The following is a 14,507-nucleotide window of genomic DNA, read 5'->3' on the forward strand; positions in this document are numbered from 1 at the left end:
TGAGAGAGGCTAGGGTTTCGATGATGTTTATGAAGAGACACCAACTAGGAAAGAGCAGCCAATAGGATGATTAGTGTACTATGAACTGCATTTTTTTCCTTTACTAACCCTTCTGGCAATATAGATCATGTACTTTGAGAATTTATCAGCATGAGAATCGGGGCACGACGGTAGACACTAACGCGCATTTTTAGAACATGGGTACCTGATTGGAACAGTTCTGAACCGGACTATACTTACAATTTTCATCAAATTACACGGCGTGTTTGTGCACTAAGAGCATCTCCAGTCACGTCCCCCAAATAACGTTTGGGGGACGGCGGACAAGAAATGGAGAAAAACGCGTTTCAGTCGCGTCGGGTCTCTTTTTTGTACAGATTTTTAGTCTCTTTTTGTCCGGCGCGGTCCTAAACGTCCCCCAAATTATTTATGCCGGACGTTTTTTGAGGGACGCGACTGGAGATGCTCTAAGTTACAACTTGACGAGATTCCTTCGTATTGTTTATTTAAACTTGTCATTTTTTCTTAGGCTGCATATTTTCGACTTTTAGTACGTAATTTGACACGCACATGTGTACATACCTCATTTACACGCAAAACAAAAATCCAATTTTTTGAAAAAACGTAGATATTACGCATGCACACTGCAAACGGCCGGTTCAGGAGTACCAGAGTCCCGCTGCGTAATTCTAGGCAGGGCGGTAACAATGATACCCACCTGCGTGAATTTGCACCTTCTCTGGCTGCGGTAGGCAAATACATCATGTGCTGGAGTTCTGAACCGACACATTGAGAAGATCTAGACAGGGCATCAAATCCACTACACAATATATCACATGATCCTTTCAGGTGACAATAAGTGAGAAGTCAACAGGGCGACACGTACAAGAAGCTATAGCGTGAATAGTTCTATAATGCCATGGAGACGGACAGACAGACAGTTTCCTCAGCTCATCATGCCACATGAAGAAACACTGGAATGCAAGCCTGCTAGTACATAATGGAGTAATATTCTACTCCCTTTGGACTTTTTTAATTGACTCAAATTTAATATAAAGTTGTACTAAATCTAAGTCAATTAAAAGAGACATGTCATCAAGCCTCAGTATAATATAAACATCTCAATCTCAAAGGAAATACCATCAAACCTGAGTCTAATATAAACACCTCAATCTCAAAAGTGATACAGTTAAGCTTCAGTCCACAAACCAATTGACCAAATCACCTTTCAACAAATCAATCAAAATCATCTCCATCCAATTTTCCGGAACTGGGAGATGAGCTAACAGCAGTGGTATACTGGTATGTATGCATCTCACTTTATTCAGAGTTTTCTGGTTTCATCCAGAAAACAAAACAATCTCAATCAAACCAGACTCAAACCAGGCGCCATCACCGCTACCCAGAGCAGTGTTTCTCCATGATCAATTAACGGAGAAGGGCAGGAAGTTAGGTCCAAAAAAGCTATGAAAACAAGCCGTCTTGGACATCTAAGCTCACGCCATGAGAAAAAAATAGGCTCACGCCATGAAAAAAGAAGGCACACGAGAAGCTCATCTCCAGAAGAGGTAGTACAAAATTAGCAAAACCAGGGTAATCAAAATCTGGTCCCTTAAAGGGACAATCTTGGGACGGTCAATGTTGCTAGCGTGCCGACCAACCTCACCAAGATGCAGGTCTCCTGGAGAGTACAAGAGTTCCAGAGACATGAACGGGTTTGGTTCGTCGGTCAGCTCAAATAGTATCTCGCCAATAGCGCTCTTGAATTCCCCATTGGACCATTCCTGAATTCAGAGGAAACACTGTCATACTCCACAGCTGAAGTTGAAACAGAACATACTCAAGCGTGTACATGGGCCGACAGGGTTCAGAGAAAGCAGTGCCTACATTTCACACTTGGTACATATAACGTTATGACATAAACGGGCAAAACCTTGTATAAACTATAAAGAACATTCTTTTCTTCCGAAAATGTTGATTTTACAAACAATTTAATTGAATGCAAAATAACATGTCATAATTTAGCATGATACCTGAATCTGCTTGCCAACTGTAACGAGCACCGAGCCGGCCGGCAAATTGAAAAAGGTTGAGCCGCCCTGGTTCCGGAGGCAAATTTCCTGATCGCGCCCAGAGAGGTGGGCGCTCAAAGCGTACGAGTTTGGACGCTCGGTGCTGCCAAACTCCCCCCAAGATGTTTTCAACTTGTTGCAGTTATACAGCGTTAGGCACAGAACCGATGGGGCTTCTCTAGGCAGAGCAGCGTCTCTCGGGTTCTTGGCATTATCAGATAGGACTCTGACCGCACATCTCGCAAGATCCTCCATTTTAGATGCGACGACATCCATCTTCTCCCTAGCAGCAATGGAAGATCTGATGTCAGGACATAGGAGATCAATCTTGAAATCACATCCTGTTCCTAACGTGCTGATCAGGGTATTTGACTATTTATTTCATGTTCTTGCCATGAATCAGTAGTGAGAAACATAGGAATGCGCAAATCTTACAGATCGGCTCTGGTGGCTTATGCATTATAGAACCATTCATGTCACCTGCATTTGAGATTACTAGCTATCTCTAGCAGGTTTCGTGAATAATTTGATATTCGGAGAGGGACAGACCCCTATGTGCAACAAACCTGCATTTGAGATTACTAGGCTAGCAAGTTTCATTCATTTCTAACCCGCAAATTTTTTTTTTTTGATTCATTTCCGTCGAAGCTTCCTTTTGCTGTATGTCAACATGAATACAGACCTGCCAACACACTAATAACCTATCAAGGTCAGTGACCAATTTCATCTTGGATGAACCACATGTAGCTCTATTTTTAGGTTGCCTATTTTCAGTTCAAATTCTTCTTTAAAAAAGCTCCAAAACTCCCATTTCAGCTGCAACTTGATAGCCTATCTTCAGTATAGGGTAGTACGAAATGCAACTTCCTAAGGTATATTGAGCTTTGTTTTGCTGTATGAAAAAATAAATACATCCTCTGTTCCACGATATAAGCCGTTTTGGCTAGCTGTTTTAGTACATACTCTACCTGCTATCACACTATTAACCTGTTATGTTCAGTGATCAACTTCGTCTTCGACCAACCACACATACAGTTGTATTTATATCTTGACTATATTTTCAGTTCAAATTCCCCTTGCCAAAGAGCTCTAAAACTCCTGTTCAGCTACAACTTGCTAGCCTATCTGCAGCACACACCGACTACAAGCCAGGGTTGCTCCAAAATCCAAATGCGACGAAGCAGCAAGGAGACAAAACTTACTACAAGGTGGTAGCATGAAGAATCACCTGAACGCACGGTACGTCGAGCTAGGCAGGGCCGCCTCGAGCAGCCGATCCACGTCGGCGGTCACCGGCCATGGCAAGTAGAGCTCCTCCCCGACCACCCGATCCCTCCCCCGGAACAACCTGCCCAGCTCCCGCTTCGCCTCCTGGGGCGCCCCAAACACCGCCTCCGCAGCCTCCATGGCAGCGCGCACCTCACCGGACCCGATCGCCCCGCCCACGCGGAACGCGCCGGCCTCCCCGGCCGCGGTGACCGCCGTCCTCGCGGCGGCCGCGTCGCCCGCCAGCAGGCCATGCGCGGGGATCTCCGGCGCCGGAGGAGGAGCCGGGAAGTCGAACCGCTTCTTCTTGACGGGCAGGGTGAGGGCGGGGACGCGCTGGGAGGCCTCGAGGAACTCGGCGAGGACGAGCTCGTCGGCGGCCGCGGAGCGCACGCCGCGGGCGGTCCGGATCGGCGTGGGCGGCGGCGCGCGGGAGCGGATGCGCGGGCGCCGTGGGGCCCTCGAGGTGGACGTCGCCGTCATGGTGGCGCCCGCCGGCCTGCCGGTGATCGGGTGGAAGGTAGCTTGGGTGGAAGCTTGATCGTCCAGGCTGGTGGAGGTTGCGTGGGTTTAAAGAGACGGTGGGGACGGGACGGGACGGCGTCGTGGCGCAATCGGTGCCGTCGGATGGTCCGATGCCGGCCGCGTTTTCGAATCGTGGAGGGAAGGTGGAGACAGCGCGACACGACCACCGACGACTTCTGAGAGGACGACGACCACAGCCACGGTGCATCGTTTCACCTCTGCTTTCCGCCCATCTGAGCTCCTCTGCAATTCTCGTTCACGACCCCCCTAATGTTTCATCACCATTCAGAATGAAGGTCTTGCGATCCCTTCCACATGTGCACTGCAGGGCATGAGATGAGGCGACAGCCACATGTTCGTACTGGAAAAACATCCAGGCAAGCCTTGCTCCAACATTTTAACTGACGATGAACTGTACTGTACTGATTGATTCACCTCTGTAAGATTACACACGGCGGAAAATCAACCACACTCGCAACTCACAAACATAAGCCATGTATGTAGAGAAACATCAGTGCAACCAATCAAGCTCGACTTCTATGGATTTCATTTCCATTGAGATTTCAACATAATACACTGAATTTCAGTGATTTCGGTGGACATACCTTTCGGCCAAAATATTTCAGTCATTTCTGTAATACACATGGACCTAAAAAATATTCAAAATATTTTTCAATTTTTTGAATATTTTAATTAATTTTGATAGAAAATTTCACTCTTTTGACAGAAATGAAAACCGAAATCAGTGAAATCCAGTGATTTCAGTAGGGGCTGAAATTTTTCCGAAACTTAATTTTGAAACAGCTATAGGATGAAGGAGTCTCTTGTGTTCTATACTTCTATTTCCTTGTATGTAGATAGTCATATCTAAGCGATTTGCTACTGAAAATCACCTATAAAAAGACACTAAGGATCAGCTTGATTTACAAGAGAAACAGACTGGTGAATTATGCACTGCAAACAGCTACAACCTTTTACTTGGCATACTAGTCAATTCCATTTTGTGTAATTTCCTGTTGTTGTTGCGGTAAAGATAACAGCATTATTGGAAGAAAATGAGTGCTGCCAGGATGCAGATACCTAAAACTTGCTACACTTTCAGGATGAGCACCACCAGCAAATCGCACACACTTGAATTCAGTAAACAGCAGAATCAGGCAAACATTTTGCAATGGTAACTGAAACAACTTGGGGCAAAAACCATATGAAACCAGATAAAAAGCAACAACAGCAAGTGGTGCCTGTTGAGCAATAACATATATAGATAGTAGATAGACTTGTCTAGGTAGATCATACATAACATTTGGCCTGGCAACATAACAGGTTTTTCTACGTCATAGACGCAAAAGCAGATATAGCCTTGTGCTTAACCGATGCTCAAAACTAGGTAGATCAGACATAACATTTGGCCTGGCCACATAACAGGTTTTTCGATGCAATAGTAGAGAATTCATCAAGTACCCACTGGCTTCATCTAAAGTTCTACGGTAAGAGCTAGACTGGTAAGAAGAAGCGGAGCATTCCAGGAAGCTAAATCAGGCGCCAGTGATGGGAGCTGGAGCACCGGTACCGAAGCTGCCACCCGCACCACCAGTACCGAAACCACCACCCGCACCACCAGTACCGAAGCCACCGCCCGCACCACCACCACCGAAACCACCGCCAGCACCACCGGCACCGAAACCAACGCCAGCACCACCAGTACCCCCACCACCACCACCAGGACGAGGAGCGTCACCCACAGGCCATTCCTCCTGCAAAATGAAACTATTACTGTCAGCAATATGGCATAACAGCATTATAGCAGACAGCAGCAAAGAATGATGTTCCAGCAAACAGCAGCTATCAAGACTAAGCTTTGGCTGAAAAAGTTCTGTACTGAAGTCCTCAGTACAGCACTTGTAAACAAAATTCAGAGGAGATATGAAGACAAAATCTACCAACGACGGCTTGTTTTCAGTGCATCTTACACTTAGCACTGCCATAAATTATTCCTGACCTCTGTTAGCAAGCATTAAATACAGGATTGCAGAATCGCCACACTAATTACAGTAAGCCATAAGGATGGCAGCAAATGGTCTTACTCACACAATAACTACCAAAATCACATCAAATTCCCCGATGCAATGCAATATACCAGAGAAATCATCAATTCGATGTACAAATGCCACGCCAAAAGGATAGTGGCGATTGATCTTGTTGGCAATAATATTTGCTAGCATTTATATGAAGATCAAATTCAGAAGGATTTCTGTATTTAAAAGTCTCAGTAACAACTGAAACCAAACTGTGTTAATAACATAAATTGGACAAGGATAATGCAAGTTGTACTAAAAAAAAAATGCATTTGACTAATAAAATTAAACAATAAGATGCTGGCTAGGATGCCCATCATAACATGAAGAAGGCCTATTTACGGAGATCAAACATCCTGGAATCTAATGAATGTAGGCAAAGGTATGAGAGGATACCAAACTATGTGTTGGAAACCTCGGCAAAGTTGCCTAAAAACCCACATGAACACAACTTAAGTAACACTACAGGTAACAAAAGTGCTGCAAAGTACCATAGGCTCAACTTTGGCCTGAGCATAATCCCAATGTAAGATCTAGTGACAAACCATGAGGTCAATAAGCTTGAGCAAACAATCGGCTAGCATAACTCAAATATAATGGAAAGTATGTGTACAATGAACCTAAGAAGGTCAATGGGCTTGAGCAAACAAGCGACAAATGCTATAGGCAACATGGAGAAACAGAAAGCAAATTGTATCTTGGTAGCGCCACAAATCCAATACTTGGAAAATCAACACTAAAAGCAGAAGACAAGCAGATTATATCAACCATCCAGGTGACAAGAAAAGGTACAAAGGTAAACAAGGATCCCATACCCTGGGGCGGAAGTGTCGCGGCGGCGGTGCGCGGTTCTTCCTGTCCTTACGGGAGCGAACCTTGATTTCGCGCCTGTGGATGGCGCAGCCGATGCACCAATGCAACTTGTCGTAGAGCTTGGGAAGAACGTATCCTGAAATTAAAAAGAACATTTTTCAGCTATATATGCCACAAACACTTCAAAATCTGGGACCTTTCAACTCTCAAGATGATCAAATAGCAGAGGCGATATGAAATTTCCGAGTTATAGATGTTCTTGCAGGACAGGAGTACACTGACTGATCCAACAGTTAAACACAACCCTGAAAGGAGAAGGGGAGAGAAACCATACCCTCGAAAAGACATGCTTCTTTCAGATCTCTCATGGCGGCTGGCTCCACGACGTTCTTCACCCAGTAGCGTTTGATCGCCTTGTCCTGAACCAGCAAAGAAACCCCACCACAGTCGATACACAATTTTGGACAAGGAAATGGATTCGGAAAGTCGGGCGGATGATTGAACTAACCTTCGGGACTGCCTTGGCGCAGTTGTTGCAGCGGACCAACTTGACATGGCCACGGCCATGTTTGTTCCGGCCGCCGTTGCGGCGCTTCACCGTCTGCGAGAGAGAAGCGACATATAGGATCAGACCTGCATTGGGGCGCATCCAGAGCTGAAAGGACAGGGGATCAGCTCGTACCATGGCGAAAACCGAGGGCGGAGTCGAGGTCGCGAGGAGTAGGCAGCGAGAGCGAGGTCGGCCGTCGGCGGCGGCGTCTTCTCCGGGTCCTTGTCCTGGTAGGGTTTGCCCACCGGGCGGCGCGTGACCATTATATAAGGGCTGGCGGGTGGCCTGATGGCATCTGCGCCCGTTCGTTTGTAGATCGACGGTCCACGTTGCGAAGCTCGTGAGTGCAACCACAGTCGCCATTATGTTGCGCTTCGGAATATTCGCACCCGCTCCCGCCTTGCAACGTGTCCATTATGGTCAAAGAAAACAAAGACCCGTATTCTTTCCTGTTATTTTTTTTAAATGAACTCACTGTATTCCATAACGAAATTAAACTAAATCGCTATAAAGTACATTACAAATTTGGGGAAATGGCCTAACCAAGTCTTACAAATACCATTTCCTCTTCTTTTTTTGGAAACAAGAGTAAAAGTTATGCTCCAATCCATTAATTAGGGAGAAGTGTTTACTCTGGACTTAAAAGCAAATGGGTTAATAGCTCCTGTGCCACATCTTTTCATGCTATTGGACGTGAAGCAACATTTTTACTACAAATAGCTAGGATGTGACGTCGTTGGTGGGGTAAATAGCTGCAGTGCAACATATCTCTTAAACAGCAGTAGACAACTTATCAGTTCAAATTGCATTGGCTGAGCGGGACCCAAAACTTATCCACCTCAACAATGGTGGCACCCACTACTTATCCACCTCACTTTGTGGGACCCACTTCTAGAAGAGAAACCATCTCGTCCCCGCGCCGGAGCCAGTTCATTCGACCGTTGCAATACAGAGCATCCGTCCGTTCCTCCCCCTTCTTCTCCGGTGATCCTCTAAGCGCTAGAACATCGGCGGTGATGTCGACCTCCGCTTCAACCTCGTACTGCCGCTGGCCGCAGTATGGTCCAGTGCCGCTGGGACGACGCCCTAACTGCCCACGGGCGGCGCCCCTAAAGCGCCTGACCACCGTGACCGATCAGAAAGGCAACGCCGGGCGCGAGTTTGTGAAATGCGAGAGCAAACTAGAGCCATGGAAGACAAGATAAGTCATCCGTTGACTCAATAAAATGTGATATTCCAACAGCCGAAAAAGCACTCGACAATATATTCTCAGAGCACCAAAGCCACGAATAATCTCTGAATGCCGCAAAACTCTGCGTAGGTAAGACCCCAGATCCGTTCTGAGCGGCGTGGCACCGTCTCTGGCATCGGTTTGCTACTTTCTTCCGTATCAACAGATACGAAGAAAAATCCTAACGGACGTGTTAGGTACCCGATAAAACATGACTGGGACTCGACAAATGGTAAAACCTTAAGCGGCGAATGTCGAGTTAACACCAGTATCCCGAGATCATGTCCAGGGACGTGATCTTGAAGTAGGTTTTTGCGGATTTCCACTAGAGCAGTTAACTAGTACCTGATCCGTCAGATGAACTAGCCCCAATTACTATTATCCCTGTACAATATATAAATGTTTATCTAAAGATGTATGATGGTTTGAAAAGTTATTTAATGATTATAAAGTTGGAGATTTTCCCCGATTCTTCGATTCAAGCAAAATCTCGGGGGCTACTGACATAGGCATCCCCAATGGGCCTGCCGAAGATGGTACCCGGGGTTTAATGAAGGTCCACGAGTCAAAGAATATTAAGCTCGGAAGCCCAATTAGTATTAAGAGAAGATAGAATTGTATTAGGAATATCAACTTGTAATTGTTACGGGACGGTTTAGAAACCCTCCCGGACTCTGTAACTTGTGTATCACGAATCCCTCAGCCCCGCCTCCTATATAAGGGGGAGTCGAGGGACAAAGAAATGATCGACTCATTGTTTTACGCAACCCTAGTTTTCATAGCAGTCGAGTGTTTTTCCGGCTGAACCCTTCGAGATCTACTTGCCCTCTACTTCCAACTAAACCCTAGTCTACAACTTGTAGGCATTGATAAGTTAATACCTTGTCAGAAGGTGAGATCATAGCTTCCCCTCTCCCAATTTCATTCTATTTTCGTCAATTTTGTGGTTTTCATCCGATTTGGGAATTAGGGATTCATCTGATTTGATGTATGCGATGATATGTGAGATTTGATGTATGCGATGATATGTGAGATTTGTGGTGGACACACTTTCTGGTGGATCTAGATCATTATTATGAGTTTGATGTATGAGTAGATGCATATTACTACCCCGTTCTTAATTACTTATATTGATCAAACTTGTATGCAAGGGCATTTGTGGAAGAACGTGTGAATTTGATGGAGAAACATGGTAATGGTTATTGGAAGTGACATAAATCTTAGATCCGCTATGGTTTTTACCTTTCCTTTTGTTACCTCTCACTAGGGGGGAAATAGGGGCATGTGCCACAACCATCATGTGCTAATCTAATTCTATAAATACTGAATCACATATCTGTCATTATGTAAATTGTTTTATGTCCACCACAATTTATGACAGAGTAGTCAAGTGAAGCTAGGAACCCCGATCCATCTTTAATCATAGGAAACACTTTTTTACTTTCTTTTATACTTTTTTGCCATAATTAACTATGAAAATACAAATACATTTATTACTTAGAAATCATACCAAAAACCTATAAAGAACTTTCCTTTAATTTTTTACTAGTTTGTATTTACTTTCTTAGTTAATTGATATATTTGCAGTTTTTATTATTAAGTTTTATTTTACTTACATGAAACCTTGTTCTTGACAACCATACGGTGGAGTTGGGGACACCTGGAATTTTCTTTTCAAGTTGCTAGAAGAGGACGTGAAGAAGAATTACGAGTGGTTCCCCGTGGTTCCCCGAGAGTTTGATTTAAACCCCGAATGACCATTGTGGGGAAAGCAGGCTTGCTACATCACTCAACACTTGGAGTCCCAACGAGTTGGCACACACGTAGTTGTAGGGATTCGTTGCATAGAAAACAAAAAATTTCCTACCGCGAGAACGCAATCCAAGCCAAGATGCAATCTAGAAGACGGGAGCAACGAGGGGATGATCGAGACTCACCCTTGAAGATTTCCAAAGCCTATAAGAGTAGGCTCTTATTGCTGCGGTAGACGATCACTTGCCGCTTGCAAAAGCGCGTAGAAGATCTTGATCACGGTGCCACGATCGGGCAACACCTCCGTACTCGGTCACACGTTCGGTGTTGATGAAGACGACGTCCTTCTCCCCGTTCCAGCGGGCAGCGGAAGTAGTAGATCCTCCTCGGAATCCCGGCAGCACGACGGTGTGGTGGCGGTGGTGGTGGAGAACTCCGGCAGGGCTTCGCCTATGCGCTACGGGAGTTTGTATGTGGAGGAGGGGAGGCTAGGGTTTGGGGAGAGGGGGCTATGGGCGCCGGCCTCAAGGGGGCAGGGGTGGTGCGGACAAGCCATGAGCTGCCCCCTCCCTCTCCTCCTCATTATATAGGTGGAACCCCAAGGGTTTGCCCAAAGTCTTCGAATAAGACCCCAACAGAAAAACTGCCTTATGGACGAAACCTAGAGGGACAGGGACTCTCCCTTTTCCCCTTTTCTTGGCCGGCCAAGGAGGTGGAGTCCACCATGGACTCCACCCTCCCACTTGGTTGGCTGGTTAGGGTTTGTGGAGTCCCTCCGGGACTCCTCCTTCCATAGTGATTTATTCCGGATAATTCCAGAAACCACCTTCCATAAATTCACCGGATCATTTCCAAACTTGGAAAGTGACTTCCTATATATGAATCTTATTCTCCGGACCATTCCGGAACTCCTCGTGATGTCATGGATCCCATCCGAGACTCCGAACAAAACTTCGAACTCCATTCCATATTCCATATCTACTTAAACGACATCAAACCTTAAGTGTGTCACCCTACGGTTCGCAAACTATGTAGACATGGTTGAGACTTCTCTCCGACCAATAACCAATAGCGGGATCTGGAGATCCATAATGGCTCCCACATATTCAATGATGACTTAGTGATCGAATGAACCATTCACATACGATACCAATTCCCTTTGTCACGCGATATTTTACTTGTCCGAGGTTTGATCATCGGTATCACTCTATACCTTGTTCAACCTCGTCTCCTGATAAGTACTCTTTACTCGTACCGTGGTATGTGGTCTCTTATGAACTTATTCATATGCTTGCAAGACATTAGACGACATTCCACCGAGAGGGCCCAGAGTATATCTATCCGTCATCGGGATGGACAAATCCCACTGTTGATCCATATGCCTCAACTCATACTTTCCGGATACTTAATCCCACCTTTATAACCACCCATTTACGCAGTGGCGTTTGATGTAATCAAAGTACCTTTCCAGTATAAGTGATTTACATGATCTCATGGTCATAAGGACTAGGTAACTATGTATCGAAAGCTTATAGCAAATAACTTAATGACGTGATCTTGTGCTACGCTTAATTGGGTGTGTCCATTATATCATTCACATAATGACATAACCTTGTTATTAATAACATCCAATGTTCATGATCATGAAACGATGATCATCTATCAATCAACAAGCTAGTTATACAAGAGGCTTACTAGGGACTCCTTGTTGTTCACATAACACACATGTATCAATGTTTCGGTTAATACAATTATAGCATGGTATGTAAACATTATCATAAACTCAAAGATATATTATAATAACCATTTTATTATTGCCTCTTGGGCATATCTCCAACAGTCTCCCACTTGCACTAGAGTCAATAATCTAGTTTACATTTGTAAAGATATAACACCTTTGGCCTTTCGGTGCTTTATCATGTTTTGCTCACGAGAGAGGTTTTAGTCAACGGACCTGACATGCTCAGAACCGTATGTATTTTGCAATTCATTTGCTTCTTCACGCATCACTCATTTTCCAAATGAGTCGGAATTTAAATATGTTTGGTCTTCTGGTGGAACCTTAATTCCGCGGTCTGAAATATGTCACTAATATTGTCACACACAATATAGCTTCAAAGTTCTGACTCTGTTGGAACTACACCAAGTTCTCAAAGAACCTCTTGACTTTAACATCCTTTGTCATTGTCAAAACAATGACATACTCTGCCTTCTTTTGTAGAATCCATCACAATATTTAGAACTCTTCTAAATCTAGCATAGACAACTTCTAGCTCATTGTGCTACTTTTTAAACAACACTTAGTCTAATTTGAGATTGAAATTTTATTTTCATATGTGACAAAACAAATATCGGTGCAACACCTTACAGTGATTTGTTTGTCATTTCTCCATACAAAACTATATTTATATATCCTTGGTTCTTCTTAAGTACTCAAGAATATTCTTTACTGTTTTTCAATGATCATCACATGAATCATTTTGGTATATGCTCCTAACTCTTTAGAGCATAGGACATCTGATTTTGTACATATTCTTCGTGATCTAAATCACTCATGTGTTTTTAGTCATCGAGTGTCAGATACACTTAAGTCTTGTTAAAACTTCACATGTCAAGAACATTTTCTTAATATTTCTATATTGAACTATTTCAATATCCATTCTATGTACTTTGACTTAAACATATTATGTGTTTCAATCTATCTTCATAGATCTTGACACAAAATTTGTTTCAGTCCATATCCTTTCATTGAGTTTAATTTCTCAATGAAACCTTTTAATCAAGTATATAATTACATCATTTATAACCAACTATATGTCTTCTACATAAGTATTATAAATATGTCTCAGTGCTCCCACTTAATTTCTTGCAAATGCAAGCCTCTTCATCGACTCTGATGAAATCAAAAACTCTTTGACTATTTCATCCGGTGAAGATTCCAACTCTGCGATACTCACTTCAACAAATTGAAGTTTGTATATCTATCTAGTATTCCACGGATCAGCAAAACTCTTGGTTGTATCTTGTATACACCTTTTAATACATACTTCTGATAAGCTATGTATTTTGCCATCCTACTAACATATCTCATAAAAGAAATATGTAGTGATTACTAGAATAATCCACATAGACTATAAGCATTGCTACAGAAGATCTAATCTTATCGCAGTCAACTCTTTGAACTTTGTCGTAAACAACTTTTCGACAAGTCGAGCTTCTTCAAGGATATTTCATCCAAGTCCATCAATTTTATAGATCTATTTACTTTCAAAAAGTATTTATCTATCTTGGATTTCATGGCGTATAGCCATTTTAACGGAGTCAGGGCCCATCATAACTTCTTTGTTTGTAGTTGGTTTATCATTGTTCAAAATCAATCCTTTGTCCACAAATCATTTATTTGATCACAAAGTAAACCATACCTACAAGGTTCAATATGTACTTCGATCTCCATGGCTAAAACACTTTGTAGTCATGGGAGCCATGATCGTCGTGGTCGCTTTCGGAACCAATTTCCGATGCTGCGCTACTCTGATCATTATGCTCAGGTTCATAAACCTTATCAAGTTCTATTGTCCTCCCACTCAAATACTTCGCTAGAAAAAAATTTCTTGGAAATAAGCAAGTAACATTAACAAACACTTTTGTCGTTTTACTTCATAGTGGAAAGAATTCCCAATCAAATCTCTGGGATAATCAACAAAGACATTCATCCGATTTTGGTTGTAAACTTTTTAGACCAAAATTTAAAGAAAAGACTATTAGGATTCATACCCATGCCATAACTCTTATGGTGTCATTTCAACGGATCATGATGATGCTCTATTAAGTGTAAAAGCGGTAGTCACGAAAGCATAATCCACAAAAAATATAATGGCATCAATATTTTATCTCATCATTGATCCAACAAGGTTTGGATACATCTCTCGGATACTGTATCATCATTATGATACTCCAAGAAATGTGAGTTGTAGAACAATTTCATGACTCTCTTAGATGTTCGCTAAAACTCGTAATTCAAATATTTTCCCAATGATCCAATCATAGATATTTGATTTTTCTATTACGATGATTTCCACTTCATGCTGAAATTTATTTGAATCCATTCAAATGTTTCAAACTTCTTCCTTATCGAATATATCCACATATATATACTCAATTTATTGTTGGAAGTTTTCATGAAGTAGAAGAATCTCCCGCACACAACTATGCCCAGTGAACCA

At 43.2% G+C, this 14,507-nt stretch overlaps 2 protein-coding genes across 2 annotated transcripts; both read right to left on the bottom strand.

Annotated features, from left to right (window-relative positions):
• Window positions 1-1,137: 1,137 nt before the first annotated feature.
• On the bottom strand, window positions 1,138-3,894 carry LOC139838576 (uncharacterized). Its single transcript, XM_071828452.1, has 3 exons — window positions 3,301-3,894; window positions 2,034-2,355; window positions 1,138-1,784 (listed from the first exon to the last, which is right to left on the bottom strand). The coding sequence occupies exons 1-3, from the start codon at window positions 3,819-3,821 to the stop codon at window positions 1,554-1,556; spliced, it is 1,074 nt and encodes a 357-aa protein (XP_071684553.1). The 5' UTR covers window positions 3,822-3,894; the 3' UTR covers window positions 1,138-1,553.
• A 1,184-nt stretch (window positions 3,895-5,078) lies between these two features.
• LOC139829926 (small ribosomal subunit protein eS26-like) lies at window positions 5,079-7,537 on the bottom strand. The gene is made up of 5 exons (XM_071828453.1): window positions 7,434-7,537; window positions 7,260-7,352; window positions 7,086-7,170; window positions 6,754-6,887; window positions 5,079-5,617 (listed from the first exon to the last, which is right to left on the bottom strand). The coding sequence occupies exons 1-5, from the start codon at window positions 7,434-7,436 to the stop codon at window positions 5,399-5,401; spliced, it is 534 nt and encodes a 177-aa protein (XP_071684554.1). The 5' UTR covers window positions 7,437-7,537; the 3' UTR covers window positions 5,079-5,398.
• Window positions 7,538-14,507: the final 6,970 nt, after the last annotated feature.

Source organism: Lolium perenne, chromosome 3, assembly GCF_019359855.2.
Source record: "Lolium perenne isolate Kyuss_39 chromosome 3, Kyuss_2.0, whole genome shotgun sequence".
Classification (NCBI taxonomy): domain Eukaryota; kingdom Viridiplantae; phylum Streptophyta; class Magnoliopsida; order Poales; family Poaceae; genus Lolium; species Lolium perenne.

Bases quoted from the DNA above. Each gene is read 5' to 3' on its own strand.
- LOC139838576 (XM_071828452.1), bottom strand. From the start codon at position 3,821: ATGACGGCGACGTCCACCTCGAGGGCCCCACGGCGCCCGCGCATCCGC. The intron at 2,356-3,300 runs GTGATTCTTCAT...CATTGCTGCTAG, and splicing joins TCGACGTACCGTGCGTTCAG to GGAGAAGATGGATGTCGTCG. The intron at 1,785-2,033 runs GTATCATGCTAA...CTCTGAATTCAG, and splicing joins CAGTTGGCAAGCAGATTCAG to GAATGGTCCAATGGGGAATT.
- LOC139829926 (XM_071828453.1), bottom strand. The intron at 6,888-7,085 runs GTATGGTTTCTC...TTTTAATTTCAG, and splicing joins AGAAGCATGTCTTTTCGAGG to GATACGTTCTTCCCAAGCTC. The intron at 5,618-6,753 runs GTATGGGATCCT...TTCATTTTGCAG, and splicing joins CGCGACACTTCCGCCCCAGG to GAGGAATGGCCTGTGGGTGA.